This window comes from Coturnix japonica, chromosome 1, assembly GCF_001577835.2.
Source record: "Coturnix japonica isolate 7356 chromosome 1, Coturnix japonica 2.1, whole genome shotgun sequence".
NCBI lineage: Eukaryota > Metazoa > Chordata > Aves > Galliformes > Phasianidae > Coturnix > Coturnix japonica.
This window is the reverse complement of record NC_029516.1, coordinates 64,713,579-64,730,517: the sequence shown is the minus strand read 5'-3', so window position 1 is coordinate 64,730,517 and position 16,939 is coordinate 64,713,579. Positions and strand designations below refer to the sequence as shown.

The 16,939-nt window shown below is 58.9% G+C and overlaps 1 protein-coding gene across 1 annotated transcript; it reads right to left on the bottom strand.

Annotated features, from left to right (window-relative positions):
• Positions 1–13,522: 13,522 nt before the first annotated feature.
• LOC107317569 (mucin-1-like) lies at positions 13,523–16,225 on the bottom strand. The gene is made up of 4 exons (XM_032448780.1): positions 16,194–16,225; positions 15,595–15,938; positions 14,575–15,428; positions 13,523–13,849 (listed from the first exon to the last, which is right to left on the bottom strand). Exons 1-4 carry the CDS (start codon positions 16,223–16,225, stop codon positions 13,523–13,525), a joined length of 1,557 nt encoding a protein of 518 aa, XP_032304671.1.
• Positions 16,226–16,939: the final 714 nt, after the last annotated feature.

Sequence of the window (16,939 nt, the reverse complement as noted above, 5' to 3'; positions counted from 1 at the left end):
TGTTTTTCAAGAGGTAGAAAACACTCCAGAAAATTCACTTAGACTATACAGCACTTTCTAAGAGCAAGGCTATGGAAAATCATAGAATCCCAGAACCACAGAAGGGCCTGGGTTGAAAAGGACCACAATGATCACGTAGTTTCAACCCTACTGCTATGTGCAGAGCTGCCAACCAACAGACCAGGCTGCCCAGAGCCACATCCAGCCTGGCCCTGAATGGATGGGGCACCCACAGGGCACCCACAGGGATGGGGCACCCACAGACTCCTTGGGCAACCTGTTCCAGTGTGTCACCACCCTCTGGGGGAAAAACTTCCTCCTACTATCCAACACAAAACTACTCTGTCGTAGTTTAAAACCATTCCCCCTTGTCCTGTCACTATCAACTCTCATAAACAGCCATTTTCTCTCCTGTTTATACACTCCCTTCAAGTATTGGATGGCTGCAGTGAGGAGGTGTCTCCAGGGCCTTCTCCTCTCCAAGTTAAACAAGCCCATTTCCCTCAGCCTTTTCTCACAGGAGAGGCGCTCCAGCCCTCTGATCACCTTAGCCTCCTCTGGACCAGCTCCAAGAGCTCCACATCCTTCTTATACTGGGGGCCCCAGGCCTGGATGCAGTACTCTAGATGGGGCCTCACAAGAGCTGAGTAGAGGGGGACAATCACCTCCCTCTCCCTGCTGGTCACCCCATTTTTAATGCAGCTCAGAACACAGTTGGCCTTCCGGGCTGCAAGCACACACTGCTGGCTCATGTCCAGCTTCTCGTCCACCAGGACCCCCAAGTCCTTCTCCACAGGGCTGCTCTCAAGGAGATCTTCTCCCAGACTGCATATACACCTGGGATTGCCCTGACCCAAGTGCAGTACTCTGCACTTGGCCTTGTTGAATCTCATTAGGTTCACAAGGGCCCACTTCTCCAGCCTGTCCAGGTCCCTATCGATGGCTTCCCTTCCTTCCAATGTATCAGTGGCACCACTCAGCTTGGTATCATCTGCAAACTTGCTGAGGGTGCACTTGATGCCACCGTCTGTGTCACTGATGAAGATGCTGAAGAGCACCAATCTGAAGACCAGCCCCTGAGAGAAAACGCTTGTGACCGGCCTCCACCCTGAGACAGAACCTCTGATTAGAACCCTTTGGCTGCAACCGACCAACCAATTCCTAATCCACCAAAAAGTCGGTGCAGCAGCGTACTGCACGGTACTATTGACACTGCGAGTGATTTATAACAAAGCCAAACATGACACAGAAATAGGGTGGGGAAATTTATTAGGGGATATAATAAACATATATATAAAAATAATAAATAAATAAATAATATTATATAATATTATAAAATAAACTATATAAATAAATAATTAAAAAAAAATGTGACAACTCTCAGCGAATGGTGCTGGACTCTGAGGATCGGTGCCAGCATGTAGGTTGCACGCTGCTACTCCCGCGGCATCAGCAGGGCCGGCTGGTGATGTGCCGGGCCCGACGTGGTACCCGGGAGCGGCTCCGCCCCTGGGCTGGCCCTCGCCGCCTGGACCGGCTCCCTCGGCCTCCTCGGGGCCGGCTGCGGTGTCTGCAGCCCGACCACGATCGAGGGGCGAGCGGCTTCGAGTCCGCGCCCGCCCTGGATGTCTGGATGGGCTTCCGTCGTCTGTTCTGGAAGCCCTGGAGGACCCTGGTGCTGCCGGTGTGGTGTAGCTGCGGGTGCCGCTTGAGCACTTGGGGTTGGTGTCTGCCGGCTCCCACGGCGTCTCTGGGGCCGGCTCAGAGATTCTGGGGCCCGGCGCCGCAACGGAGAGCGGCTTCTTGTCCGGGCCCGCTGTCCCTGCCTGCACCCTGAGGTTGTATCCAGGTGCAGGGCAGTGCCTCGAGGACGAGATGTCCCCTGGCTGTCAGAGTCTGGGGGTGCTGCTCTCAGCAATCAGGGCAGCATTATTGGTTCTTCCACGGCGTCTTCGGGACTCATTCAAGCTGTTTTCATCCCTATGTAGACGTGGCATGACTCTCCTGCGGTCCGTCCTGCGCTGGATGGACAGGCCGCTGCTCTCAGGCACACAAGACTGGATAGCTGGCTCCGATGGTGCCTGGCTGGTGGTGATGGAGCTGCTGCTCTCTGGTGCTGTGGAGCCTTGGGATGGCGGCAATCCGTGCTCGCTGGTGGTGCCGGAGCTGCTGCTCTGAGGTGTCACATACATTGGAGACAGCTGCAGTCCCTGCTGGCTGGTGGTGCCGAGACCAGCAAGGCCTGAGCTGGTGCTGGAGGCTGTAAGGGGAGGCAGGAAGGTGAGCAGGATGGAATTCCAGCCATGGGGTGGAACTGGCTCCCGTTTGTCCCGGGCTGGAGGGATTTGAGCAGGGCCGCTCTGAGCAGCCCCTGCTAGGCCTGGCCTGGTTGCGCCAGCCAGCAGCAACGCGGCTGTTTGCCTCTTACCGGTGCCCTCTCCAAGCAAAGGCGCTGACTCGCATATGTCGACGCTTGTGATCGTGGTAGCGTGGTTTGGATTGGAGCGACGGTAGATACAAAAGGGGAACATCGAGGTGGGTGTGGGTCCCCTCTGTAGCAGATAGAGCGGAGGAACGCTTGCAGATAGAGAATGTATAACGCAGGGCCTGTGAAGGCAAACAGGGAATGTGACAGGATAAGTCAAGAGAGGGAATAGAGAGAAGTGCCGACTGAAGACCAGGAGTGAGGGTGCCCGAGCACAGCTCTGGTGGCTCAGTCTGTGCTCCCGAATGCCTGTGATGAGGCCTGCGAATGCCACGCAGAGCCCCAGAAGGCGCTGAGGTTCACATCACCCGGATCGCTCTGATACAACGAAGGGTGTGAGGACGTCAGAGCAAAGCAATCTGCATAGGGGTTAAAAGCATCGTGGCAATGGCAGCGTCGGAGTGCGGAGAAACTGGATCGACGTGGATATCATGGAGGGAGAGTGGGTGTGGGATATCATACGCCCTTCTGCAATTCTGAAGGAAGAAGGGGAAGAGGGAGTGTGAATTGGAGCAACAAAAAAAGACTACGCGAACATGTAGACGCGAAAAGAGAAAGCGTGAAACATAGAACAACCAATTAATCCATCCGCACCCTTGCGCACCTTGGATCCCTGGTTCCAAGCAGTGTCCCTATATTAGGAGCAATGTGAGACGGCCTTTCATGTATGAGGACATGACACAAAAAGAAGGAGCAGGCATGGACTCACACGGGGCAGCCTTGGCGGACATGCAACAGAGCGTCTTTAGTGACACTACACAACATCAAAGAGCACTGAGTAGAGTAGGATAAGCATACGCCTGAAGACATCTGAAGTGGCTAGTAAAGGATACCCGCCACCATCGGAGTACTGCACTGTGAGACCAACGCAAAAAATGTCTCTCCGTCTCTCGAGCATCGAGTGGGGCGACACGTGGGAGAAACGACTGACAAGAAGGTAGCCCCAAGATCGAGAGGCCATTCATTCTGCAGCAGCACAAACGACAAATCCGTCCCTTGGCCTGAATGCCGTGGGCAGTACGCTGCCGTGTGTGTCGCTCGGCTCTACCGAAGCGCCTGCGGTGCTGCGGGGCGAGGGGAGGGCTTCCTACCTGGAGCAGGCCCCGCTGCTGTGCGAACCGAGGCTCTTGTTTCTCGCTGCCTCACGCTCTGCGTGTGCCACTCAACATCTATCGTCGTAATCTCACTCTCTCCATCCGACCTTCTGTCTCCGCCTGCCCCTGGCCTTGGGGCTCTTTAATGGAGATCATCCTGGGACTTTAATCTCAAAGCCTAAGATGACACAGCCTTCGCTATGCGGCGTCTTGCGCCCTTCCTGCAGCTGCCCGTGTCTCTCGCCTGCCCCTCTGCCGGGCGAGGGCCCAGTAGCTGTTGTTCCGCAAGCCGTCGGTCAGCCGCTGGGCGTTTCCAGCCAAGATCTGGATTCTGGGAAGCTGTCTCACAGGGCAAGGGTAGGAACGGGGCGTCTGCCCGAGGAGGGCCAGGACGGGAAGCAGCCCCCCAGGCCTTGGCTTGGCTCTGTCCAGGCCTGCCTGGGAGGTTCGTCACAGGCGTTCCTACGCTGCTAGGTTGGTGCTGAAGAGGCGTATAAGGAAAGGCGCAGACCGAGCGGCCGGGTGTGGCCGCCCGTTACACTGTGTTCTCCCGCACACGCGTGTGTGGGGCTGAGCCCATCAGCCTGATCGCTGCGAGTGCAGTCTGCGCCACGGCACGGCGGGGTGAGAGGGATGAAAGAGGTGGGCGCCTCGGCACGTGCCCACAGCACCGGTCGGAGCGCCAGAATGAAATGGTGGGCCCCCTGAGTCTCCACCCAGACCGAAGAGAACTTAGAAAGAGCAGAGCAGCCCATCAGCTGCAGCGCCTCCACGGGCCTACGCAGTGGGCCCCGCACCTCTGGGCAGGGCGCAGGAAATAGGAAGGCAGGGCTGGCGTGGCTCTCTGATGCAGGAGCATCCGCTCTCTTTGGTGAACTTATGGGTTTCTTGGTCGCGCGTGGGGCGAGGGAAGCAGAGCGCAGTATTCGATTCATCATTAGGGAGGCTGCTAAGGAGAGAGGATAGGGGCCTGGGATTCATTTTCTTGGGACCAAAAGGCTAAGCTATACTTGCTGGCGCTCGTCAAGTGGCCGGGCGAATATCCGGTGACAGGGATGTGGATCCACACGCCCTTTTCCCTGAACTCCTGCCCACTACCCCTCATTGGCGCCGCTGTCCTGTCGCCGCGCCGAGGGAGCGAGTTCTAGGGGTACTGCAGAGGATGGCGAGAACTGCAAACGTGCAGCCCCCCGGTGGATCTCACCCCACATTCGTCATCGTCTCTGTTCCACACAGCGATCCCTTGTTCGCCTGGCCCCACGAGAGCACCCTATGTGTAACAGCTCCGAGGGAAAGAAGCACAGTCCCTACAATATACACGGGCACCTCACAATCCCCGCTTACATCTGTACCCGCCGCAACGACGCGGAATACCGCGCAAGCGGACGTGATGCGACTTGGGAGAACGGGACCGCGGAGCTGGACATAGGGCGACTAAGCACGGAGCGGGACTGAAACCGGCGGGGGGGGGAATAAAGAGCCCCGAATGGCGCCACACTCCAATAACGTCTTTGTGGCAAGGATCAAGACGAATTCCTATGTGCTCCCTAGGCCGGGCGTAACGAGGACCTGCATGCCCCTGTGAGGCAGGAGAGGGAGTAACTCAGCCGTGAGAGCACGCGTCTTGGTGTGGGGCAACAGAGGCTCGCTTCTCCTCAGGCGCTCCATAGCAGGGCGTTTCGCTCCTCTGTGCCTCGATCTGTGGCCAGCTGAAGGCAGCGTCCGCCAGGGACGGGTGCATTGGGACATGGGACCAGGCGATTCTAATCGTCCGGGTCTCCCATTGGCCTCTCCCGAGCCCCGGCCCAGCCCTCCCTGGTGGTCTCCGCCTCGCAAGCATCCTGCCCTGGGTCGAGCGGTCCGCACAGTGGTGCAACCAAGTGGCAGAGTCGTCCTGTCCCCCGCATGCAACCTCCGCACAGCGGGGCTTCCGTCCTCTGCGTGGCCAAACCTATGGAAGAATGGGACGAGGTGAGTTCGTCGGAGCGGTGCGGGACCGACATAACACCAAAAGGGCTGAGTCGAGACATCTATATCTCACAGTATCTGTTCATATAATATACTCCTACACAGGAGACGGAAACATGAGCTTCGTCTATAGCTTTAACTTCCATTAGCACTACTGCCTCCAGCGACCATAGAGCCACGCCTGGGTAGAGAGACGCCCACGAACTACATATATATATCATCTGCCTACAAAACATTCCCCAGACGCGAGAGCAAGCAGAAGACTATAGGAGCGCGTCAACACGTCCGGTTGGATACACTGCTATATCCCACGAGATTATACAATTCTAATATTGTATCACGCCACATATCGGCTCAGAAAGAGAGCACACTCATGATCACACCGCGCAGCATAATCGATGATCCACTAGCAGCGAAGAAGACAGTCAGAATCATCCCATCTCACCACACGCGAGGAGTACCTCAACCGATATAGAAGGCCTGTCACACTTATAAGCCAGAGTGTACGAAGCGTAAACACATACGCGAGCACTAATGACTCCATCACCATTTCACAATTGTCCCGGCGGTAAACTACTGTGCACCGGCACTCCCAAACCCTCCCCGGCGGCTGCGCACTGGACAGGGGGGCCCCCGCCCGCCCCACCTCGATTGTAGCCTCCATCGTGCGGCCTACCCGTCTCCTCTCGAGACGGGCGGTGTGTGGCGCGATTGTGATGTCTCATCCCTTTCCCACCTCCGGCCCTGCTTTCCCTTTTTCCTTGTAGCACCCCGTCACCTGTGCCTTGTTTGTCTCATCCCCCTCCCCTGTGCATCCCATTCTCTAGGTGGATGCGGGGGCTGCCAGAAAACGCGCGCGCTCACCTCGCAATACTTCGCCAGCTCTTAGTGTGTGAGTTCTGAAAAGATTCGATGTCAGTTCAACCTCAGCCTACCCGTCGACCCATCAGACTGCAGACCCAGAACTCTGGTCCTAAGAATTACCTCTCTCCAATAAGAAGGGCACCATCCTCTGCCTTCCAGACCCGTCCCTCACTGTTTCCCGACCGGCCGCACTTGTATCCGGCAGGCTGGACACGTCGCGCCAAGTACTAGTCGTCACACACTACAGATTGTTAGTTGCACTACGTGCGAAGGCTACGCGCTGGTTTTAAGACGGACAGTGTGCGTGTTCGGGTGGCGACTTGCTGGCCGTCCCATAGAGTGTGGAGTTGCTTGCGCTACTGTGTGATTTGATAAATTATTCATTCTTGTGTCGCCTATGCTCACACCCCTGTGGCGCCGCGCCAGCTCGCTTGGCGCACATTACTTTCCGCACCGGGGAGGCTCTTGTCGCACAACATCACGCCAGTGTTGTCTTTTGCCGGGAGAGGCGCTACGCACCCACGCACATATTGCCCACCCCCCTGCTTCATTAATGCATTCTTGCCGGTTTTTATCCACCAGCACCCTACAGTTTCTTTGTTTGTCTTGATATTCACACCTCTTTGTTACTCACTCTGACGAACCTGTCGGCTCTGCTTTTTGCACCACCTTTTCGTGCGCTCCCGAGGTGCTACCGCGTGACTCTGGGGCTCCGTGCGCGTCCGGAGAAAGCGGGACGTTTCTGGTATCTCCACGCTCACGCAGCAGCAGAGTGTGCCTCTGTGCCCACGACGGCCGATGCGCGCTCGTGCATTTGCGCCAGCTCCTTGACTTTGCCGCACTTGCACACGCTGCACCTCGCTCGCTAGCCACAGGTGAGAGGTCACCTCAGATGCCGGGTCTGTGGCCGCGCAATCCTTTCGCCGTGGCCCACCCGACTGAGCGTCTTTGCACCGCACCTCACGCCACCAGTCCTCCTCGCGAAGTGGATTACAGGGGCTCTGTTCACGGCTTAGTGGAGGCGTAGGAGGGTCTGGTTTGTTGCCCGGTGCGGGTGAGGTAAGGAGAACCGTGCTCCTACAGTGCGGCGTAGGTTGCGCCCTCGGGCCCTACGTGCCCGCCACCATCGTGCTTCTGCTAGCGAGCGGACGCTACCTGCTCGCTCCCTAGGTCGTTATGCACTGTGCACTCTGCTTTCGATTCCTCTTATAGATATGCGCTCTAATTCCATATAGAGTAGCTTTTTTGTTGTGTGGTGGCTTATAGTCTCTGGTCTTCTACAGCCGTTTACGGCCACTTGCAGCCTCCGTGCGACGTCCATCGTGGGTGCTGCAGCAGTCGTCACTCGGTTCTCCTCTTGGCGTGCTTCGCAGTGGCCTGTATAGTGTGGAATATATCTGAGTCTTTACTCTGCAGAAGTTTGAGACTCCACTACCGCTCAGAGCTCTGCCTCATCTGCACTATCATCCTTAACATCACTGCACTTACCATCACAGGCCGATCTCTAGGCCAGTTTCATCCGTATTCCTCCCGTTGTGGCATCCATCTCTATCATTTGCCGCTTCACCATTCTCTCTACATCTCCGCTATCTTCTTTTCTCTCTGCTCGGTTCCCTACTCAACGCAGAGACATCCGAAGTAATCGTATATATACTTCTATTCCTTCTCCGAGATGGTCTCGCCCGACACAATCGCGCGATGAGCGGCCACGTGGATGGAGACCGGTTCTCACGCCGCCGGGATACTGGAGAGAGCAACGGCCGGATGGACATAGTCCAGACACTTACCCCGTTCCGCGAGTACTCTCGCCCCTCAGCTCCGCAATCGCAGGAAACCAGTCACACCCCTGACGCTCATCGCCCTAGACGACTCCGTGTTTCTGCCACATATATATTCTCCTTCTTCTCACAGTTATATCTTTTCTCGCGATGTTGCAGGCCCTCCGCCACTGTCTCTCTCTGCAGAGACCTGGCACTTAATCCCACTCGCTCGCCGTAAACGTTTGGCGTAGAGGGGATCATTCGCTGCAGGCATTGTCCGAGCATTTCCTGAGACCCAATCTTCGCCTTCATTTGGCTGCTCGCGGCGTGATTGCCCTACATTGGAATTAACGTCATCGCGCTCAGCCGCGGGCTGTCTGGCTTGGGCGGAGAGCGATATTTTGCAGACACACCGTAGCTGAGCTCCACTGTCACTGCCCCTCGGCCGTTCCAAGTTGCACACCTCTGGCCTACACGCCTTCGCCTCTGGCTTTACCTCTCGCCCTGTGCGTCCCATTCCCATTCTGGTGACATTTTCAGCGCAGCGCTATCACTATCTCGCTCTCTCTTCAATTGCGCGCTCGTGCGCGCGCGGTGATATCTGGTGTCATATACCTGCGTCTATCTTGGGCACGCCGCTCCGCTTCGCTAAGTGGGCTTGGGCACTGCTCACCACCGTGGTGTGCGCCGCCATAGCGACAGCGCCATGGAACACCCGCGAGAACGGCTAAGGGGTTCTACTGCGGCTCCCTAATGGGGGGGGGTCGTCAGGACACATGGCTCCCACAAGCTGCCGGGACGACTCCCCGGCGTCGCCTCGCTACACCGGCGCCTACCGACCCAGCTTCCTTCTCCTGACTGCGTCGCAGGCTCTGGGGGCCAAGACGGGGGATTAACAAGAGGCTTCAAGCCGCCACACACCGCACTCTGCGCGAACCTCCCGCATCCAGCGGTCGTGGCGGGCGAGCGGGTCCTTCCCGTCTCCGCGTACTCTTTGTCCAACCAGCCCCAGGCCACGACAGCACGCGTGCTGCTCCTCGTCCTACCTCGAGTCCCAGCGCCCCGAATCCAGCCCTTATATAGCGCGGCGAGAGTGCTTTCCTTTAGGTGTGGTCCGCAAGTGCTCGGAGTCCGGACCCGCTACACTCAGGGTGGCTTCCGCGGAAACACCCATGCGGATCACGTCTCGGGCTCGGCCACGGGCCGGTGTGCTCTATGTGGCGCCGGGGGCATCTTCGAGACCCACGACCATATGGGGCCGGGTTGCGGTTTATATGGGTCTGATTGGTTTTGATCAGTCGTGGTATCACTTACTATACGCTCAGCACGTGCGGTCCGGTCCGCACACGCACGCACCTCTAGCCTCGTCCCTAAGACGTTGCGAGAAGTGGGCGCCCGCGGGTGCACCGCGCGGCCATGGTCTCGTGGTCCGATGTACTCCCGGTCCCTCGTTCGGCTCCCTCAGGCACGGCGGGCGGGCCGGGAGCGGAAAGGTGTCGCCAGCAATTGGTGAAGAAAGCAGCCGCGAATGTCCGAGTCAAATCGCTAACAGCGCTGGAGTCGGCCTCCGAGAAAGAGCGACGCTTTAGGACTCTTCACGTGCCTCATTCAGCTGGCGCCCTTCAGCCGTCGGAGAGTTCCCTCGCACGCTGCTGCCAGCCGAGGCGTGGCCGGGCGGAGCAGCGGGGCCGCGTGGGCGCACACAGGTGGGGACATGGCGCGTGTTCGCCTGTGGGGCGGAAGGGCCGGCTGCTGCCGCTGTGCGCGGGCGAGCTCTTGCCCACACACACGCGCACGCGTGGGGGTGCCCTAGTGGCATGTCCGGTGACGCGGCCACCCGCCCAGCGCGTCCTCCCGGTCGTTGGAGGTGGCCTTCCCGAGGCACTCCCGGCACTCCGGCTGTGCGGGCTGGTTGAAGCCGCACTAGCGCCGAGCCAGAAGAGTCGTCGTGTTGGCAGGCCCGCCATGCGACCCGCAAGCAGTTCGGGCTTTGCGCCTCTGCTGGTGCTGAGCTGCCGGCGGTGCTCCCTGGTTCCGCGTGGAGTGTCTGTCGGCCTGGACTCGTGAACTCGAGGTTCGCGTCGCCCGTGGTGCGCGTCGCTACTCGAGGGGAGTAGCGTACCGGTTACCTTTGTCGCCGCCACTGTAGTTCGTCCGGACACCCTAGGACCACTGCGCTTAGTGCCGTGTCCACTGCGCTCCCCCGCCATGCCCTTTTCTCCTCCGTGGTCGACGGAGCACGGGTGGAAAGAGTCAGAGCGCGGATGAGCATGAATAGGGTAACAGAGACAGCGGCACTTTCGTGACAGGCGTAAGATGAAGTGGCTGGCAGCCGGGGGCGAAGAGGCGCAGTAGTGCTTGGTGCGGGTGTAGGGAAGATGGACGGCGAGTTGGTGTGTGATGTGTGTTCATTGGGTTTGATAGGCCTCCGGTGAGGCTTTGCGAAGGGCTTGGCCACGTATGTCTGCCTCGTTGCCTCAGGTGCTGTCCGCCAGACACCAGCTAGCCGGTGTATGACACACTGTGGATACGTGTGGGGCATGGGGCTGAAAAGTCATGGTCCCAGCCCCGTGTGTCAAATCGCTAGGAGGCTACCCTTCAGGCGTGGCTCGGCAACCTCGTGGCTGCTCCCGCTCCGCGAGGTCTGCGGTAGGATGCACAGCACTCGTAGTAATGCCGCAGGTGTGCAGGCCCAGGGCGCTGGTGCGAACTGCTCCTGCGGCAGGAAATGCTTTCGGCCTCGGATCGCACCGGTCGCCTTGTCGCACCTGCGTTGGGCGCGTCGGATGCCTGTTAGTGGCTGAGCGCAGTGGCCGGCGAGCCCTACATGTCCGGTCACAGCGTGGGGGGGCATGCTGCACTGTGGGATGCATGCAAGCACAGGTGCAGCTGGGCGCGCCGTGTCCTATACCGCACAGAACTCCTGATCTCCTGCTTGTTATCACTTCATAAGTGCCCTCTCCGGGTGTGCTAGGCTCCGAGAGCCTTCCCCCAGGCCGTGGGCCCTCCACTTGGCCCTTGTTTTGCCGCTATTTTCGAGTGCCCGATCCCGGTTCTAACTACGCGCACCCGCTCCCCCATCACCCGCCCTGTCCACGCTTCCGCCTTGTGGCCGCCTCTTCTCCAGGCCTCCGCCGTGTGTGGCCCATGGTGGCCACTCCTCCCACGGCGCCAGCTGAGCAACGGCTGGCACCTCTCTTGGCTCTCCTCCCATGCCCTCTGCTCCGCTCTGCCTTCCTGTGCATCTCTCCTGGTGCCAACACCTGCGCTCCATGGGATCATGACAACCTGCAGCGTTAGCAGCGAGATTGTGACGCAGCTTGAGCGCAGTCTTTCGAGTCGTGCCGATCACCAGCGCCTTGAATGAAAACTTTGAGACAAAGCTCTATACATAGAGTGAACAATATCACCTGGCTTTGGCTGCTCATGAGAGTGTAGTGCTTATGAGAGATGTCTCTGCACTCAGTCACCAGGTCAGGTAAATAAAAAGTGCTATGATTTTGCCACATACATACAGCATACCTGAAGACAATATTTGTGCTTATCACTGACATCCACCGCAGCATGGTTGTGGTGCCCTATACCAAGCACTGCACAACCGTCTAAGGTGTGTGCTCGGCACGTCACCCACCGGCTCGCGCATGTTCGGCACATGCGCCTGCGGAGCCCGTGTGTGTGAGACTGCTCGCGACACGCCACACGCGGCTCGGCAGGCGCACTGGAGTACTACGGCAAACTGTCCACTCGCCTCTGGCCACGCTCTCGTTGTGTGAGAGTAGCCATACAGAGCAAGCGAGACCAAAGTGTGCGGGGTGTGCTCACGACGCGACGGTCTCCACAAGACATGATCATGGCACAGGTGCGTTATTGGGGTGCGCTTGCTGTGGCGGCCCTGCGAGCGGTGTTGTGCTGCCAACAACGCTGAAAATACGAACTCAGCGGAGCAGCACGCGCTTGGCACACACCTGAGGCGCTTAGGAGCGCCGTACTTGAGACCCTTCGTGCGTTACTCAAAGCAGCTGCGAAGCTGGCCTCAACCCCCTGTGCAGCGAGGCGTCACACCCCACTTTGTGTTCTCCGCCCGGCGTGCGTACACGCACCCTGGGGTAGACGCCACCCACTCTGCGTGTGTCTTGATAAGCCTATGCACGCGCGCGAGCGACAGTTTTGTGTTGTGGATATCGAGAGACTCTTGACGGGCGCTAGGCTAGTATGCACAGGCTAGTCAGCCTGGCGCTTGGCGAGAGCTCACCACCTCAGGCTCGTTGGGCCGTGGCTTTTCTTCATTAGAACGGCACCCGGCCCTGGGGTGCATGGCGGTGACCGCGTATGCCACGGGGTGGACTTGGTTGCTTCTCGTGTCAATGGTGAGCCGCCATGGTTTGGCGTGCTGCAGGTTCTCTTTTCCTCGTCCCTTGTTCCCTTCCCTGCTACCGGAGCTGCGCTCATGGTTCCTCGTAACTAGCGCCCAGGGGATCCCTCGTGTCTCTGTCGACCCTTATGACAGATCGATTGAAGATAGTCCTTTGGAGTGTTTCGAGAAGGGTAGACATCGCTGCACGACTCAAGGACCCTCGAGTTGCGCAGTTCTCTCTGAGAGATGGCTCACGGACCACGCGGGCCTCCACTGGGTTCTCCTCTTGTCGCACTGCCTCTCCGCCCTGGTGCTCGTCGCCTCGTCGCGATCAGAGGAGCGTCTCTGATGCGCCTACACTCGCTTGCTGGGAATGGACATTAATAACCCCGTGTGGACGAGTCGCTCTTTGACACTGTGCCTGCCCCAGTGAGAGAATAATACGGCCTGACGGCAGCGATACCTCGCCTGTGTCCTCCGGCGCACTCCACTCATTTTGTCTCCGGTTAGGGAAGGATGCCGCCACCGCGCTACGAGTGAGGTGTTCCCATGCCCTTTTTGGTGCCTGCCTGAATGAAGTCTTGCTCTTCGACGTGATCCTCCAGCGCACTACCACTCGAGGACGCCTCCCGTTTGGCTCGTTTACCTCGCACTCCTCCCACACGCTCACGCCTGGCTCGCTGGCACCGGAGAAACGCACCTGCAAGACTGCTACAAGGTTGGCCTGGACAACCCAACCCCTGCTGCTTCACCCACCAGGTTCGCTTTTTCCTTGGCCCGCGCACCTCCCGGCTCCCGCTTCGGGACACCTCCTACCCGAGACTACCACCCTTATGCCTTGCTGTCCTGTCACCTCCTACCATCTTTACTGCGCCTGCCTGTGTACACGGGTGCCGCTACCTGGTTTTGCCTTCGCAGTAACTCCAAACCGACTGTGCGGACATCACGGCTCAGGGGAGGTCCTCCCACTTCATCGGTATCCTGAAAGGTAGGTCTGTCAGATCAGGTGGTCTGCGGTCGTCCTCTTCTCCCCGTCGTCACCACGTGTACATCGCGGACCCTCCCACGAGGCGACGACGGCCTCAGCTTGCAACCAGTGTGAGGTACCTTCATGCTTGGGATCATTCCGCGTAACACGCTCCTCTGCCTCTGCAAGCCGCCTCGTTCTGCGCTGCCACCTCGGCAGCGTCGACTGTCCGGGCGCCTGGGCGGCTGTCAGCGTCGCATGTAGTGTTGCCCAGACGCGTGGGGGCTTGTGGCCCTGAGGTACGTGGGTAGCGGGCAGCTGGGGGGTGTCGGTGGGAACTCGTGAAATCTTAAGGGTCTTGGCCAACCAGAGAGATTATGTGATTCTGTGAGTCGTTTATTGGAAAGAGAAGGTAAACTATCAGAGGGCCAACAGCCCACAAGCAGAGCCTGGAGAACATCACAGCAACACGTAAACGCTTGACTGGGAAACTGCTGGTGCCACAGGCCCCGTAGCGTCCAGATGCGGACAGCAGGGTGGATGTGCCGCCCAGTGCCAATAGTACGAGCAAGCCCACGAATAAACACAGTCAGACCAGGGTTTTCAGCAGAAGACAGTACTTCAGACAGATATCCGGCACTGGGCCCCTCACTGTGTGATGCTGCAGAGCTGCCCTCTGCCCAACAGCCTCTGCAGCACCCTTTGCCTGCTGTCTCTACCAACACAGCCCATCTCCCGGGCAGCGCTCTGCTGTCTGCTTCAGCCTTCCCCATGAGCAGGGCCGGTGCTTCCCTGCCAGGCCCTTGAGCCGTCTGTGCGGCAGCGCCTGGAGCAGCCCCGGCCTTTACACTGCACGGTACTATTGACACTGCGAGTGATTTATAACAAAGCCAAACATGACACAGAAATAGGGTGGGGAAGTTTATTAAGGGATATAATAAATAAATATATATAAATAATATATAACTAAATAATATTATAAAATATTATAAAATAAAATATATACATAAATAATTTTTTAAAAAAATAAATGTAAATAAATAATAAAAAAATGTGACAGCTCTTAGCGAATGGTGCTGGACTCTGAGGATCGGTGCCAGCTTGGTAGGTTTGCACCTGCTGCTCCGCGGCATCAGCGGGGCCGGCTGGTGATGCGCCGGGCCCGACGTGATACCCGGGAGCGGCTCCGCCCCTGGGCTGGCCCTCGCCGCCTGGACCGGCTCGTGCGGCGTCTTCGGGGCTGGCTGTCGGTCTCCGCAGCCCGACGATGGAGAGGCGAGCGGCTTCGAGTCCGGGCCCGCGCTGGATGTCTGGATGGGCTTCTGTCGGCTGTTCTGGAAGCCCTGGAGGACCCCGGTGCTGCCGGTGTGGTGTAGCTGCAGCTCTGAGCACCTGGGCTTGGTGTCTGCCTGCTCCCAAGGTGTCTCTGGGGCCGGCTCGGAGATTCTGGGGCCCGGCGCCGCAACGGAGAGCGGCTTCTTGTCCGGGCCCGCTGTCCCTGCCTGCACCTGAGGTTGTATCCCAGTGCAGGGCAGCGCCTCGAGGACCGAGATGTCCCCCTGGCTGGCAGAGTCTGAGGTGCTGCTCTCAGCAATTGGGGCAGCATTATGGATTCTTCTACGGTGTCTTCTGGACTCATTAAAGGTGTTTTCATCCCTCTGTAGATGTGGCATGCCTCTCCTGCGGTCCGTCCTGCGCTGGATGGACAGGCCGCTGCTCTCAGGCACGCGGGAACTGTGAGCTGGCTCCGATGGTGCCTGGCTGGTGGTTGTGGAGCTGCTGCTCTCTGGTGCTGTGGAGCCTTGGGGTGGCGGCAGTCCGTGCTCGCTGGTGGTGCCGGAGCTGCTGCTCTCGGGTGTCAGAGAGCTTTGAGATGGCTGCAGTCCCTGCTGGCTGGTGGTGCCGAGGCCAGCAAGACCTGAGCTGGTGCTGGAGGCTGTAAAGGGGAGGCAGGAAGGTGAGCAGGATGGAATTCCAGCCATGGGGTGGAACTGGCTCCCGTTTGTCCCGGGCTGGAGGGATTTGAGCAGGGCCGCTCTGAGCAGCCGCTGCCAGGCCTGGCCTGGCCCCAGCCCAGCAGCACGCGGCTGTTTGCCTCTTACCGGTGCCCTCTCCAGCACAGGCGTTGCACTCCCATTCGGTTGTGCTGTTACTCAGGTAGGAGCAACGGCGGTGTGTCCCTCGTGCAGCACAGGAGCTGCAGAGGAGCAGCTCCCAGGGCTGTGGAAAGCAACGGGTGTGGCCGTGAGGACAAAGTGCCCTGAGCCAGGGAGTGCCCGGCACAGCTCTGGTGCTCAGTCTGTGCTCCCCCAGCCCGTGGTGAGGCTGCGATGCCACGCAGAGCCCCAGAGGGCAGCTGAGGTCACTCACCCCTCTCCTGACCGCAATCTGCCATGGGGGTAAAGGCAGTTGCTGGCATGGCAGCGTCGGTACCAAACTGCCAGTGCTTCATAGGCGTTGTTGTCCTCCCATTCTGGAATTCTGCCAGAGAAGGGAGGGAATGTGATGAGCACTCACTGGCCCAGGACTAAAACTAACCCATGAAATCCATCCCCCATCCACCTTATCCCTGGTTCCAGCTTCCCAATGACACTGAGGCCCATGTTAATGGCTGCCCAAGGGCCAGGCCTGCCGGGGCAGTCCTTGGGCGGGCACAGCTCTTGTGCCCTCACACCTCAAGAGCTGGATGAAAGACACCAACCTGTCTGGGATATGGATCCCCACAGTCAGCATGTCTCGAAGAAATGTCTGTCTGTCTCTGCAGTGGGGGCACTGGAAGCTGAAAAGCCCAGAGCTCAGGGCCATTCTCTGCAGCAGAAACACAAGCAGTGTGGGTGTGAGCCCGGGCCTGGTGCTGCTGAGCGCCTGCGGTGCCCGCGGGGCGAGGGGAGGGCTCCTACCTGGATGCAGGCCCGGTGGAACCAGGCGTGTTGGCAGGCTGGGCACACCATGGTGCTGTACGACCTGCTGTCACCTACAGGCTCCATGCAGATGACGCAGGTCGTGTCCGGCTCCGGTGCTGCCTGCACTGCCTGCTGCGGGCGGTGCTCCCAGCAGAAGGACCTGGGGGAAGATGGAAGGGATGGGCGAGGTGAGAAGGGCTGCGAGGAGGGCAGAGGAACGGGAAGGAGCCCCAGGCCTTGGCTCTGGCTCTGTCAGGCTGCTGGGAGGTGTCACAGCGCGTTCCTCGCTGCTTTGGCTGGTGCTGACAGCAGGGTTGGAGGCCCACAGGAGACACCTGGCAGCCCTTACCTGAACTCTCCAAAGTACTGGGTGACACATTGACCCTCATAGGCGCAGGGGAGATGGAAGCTCCTCTCACATCCCGGCTCTGCGCAGGTGATGCTGGCCCCCGAACTGCCACAGACGAAGCAGAGCTGGGAAAGAGCAGAGCAGCCCCATCAGCTGCAGGCTCAGGGCCTACGCAGCGGGCCCCGCACCTCTGGG

What these genes read in the sequence shown, in the direction of transcription:
- LOC107317569 (XM_032448780.1), bottom strand. Translation starts at nt 16,225, where the DNA reads ATGCTGACTGTGGGGATCCATATCCCAGACAG. An exon ending in GGGATCCATATCCCAGACAG is followed by an intron (nt 15,939 to 16,193) that starts GTTGGTGTCTTT and finishes ACGCCTATGAAG; the next exon opens with CACTGGCAGTTTGGTACCGA. An exon ending in AGCTGGCACCGATCCTCAGA is followed by an intron (nt 13,850 to 14,574) that starts GTCCAGCACCAT and finishes TGGTTGGCCAAG; the next exon opens with ACCCTTAAGATTTCACGAGT.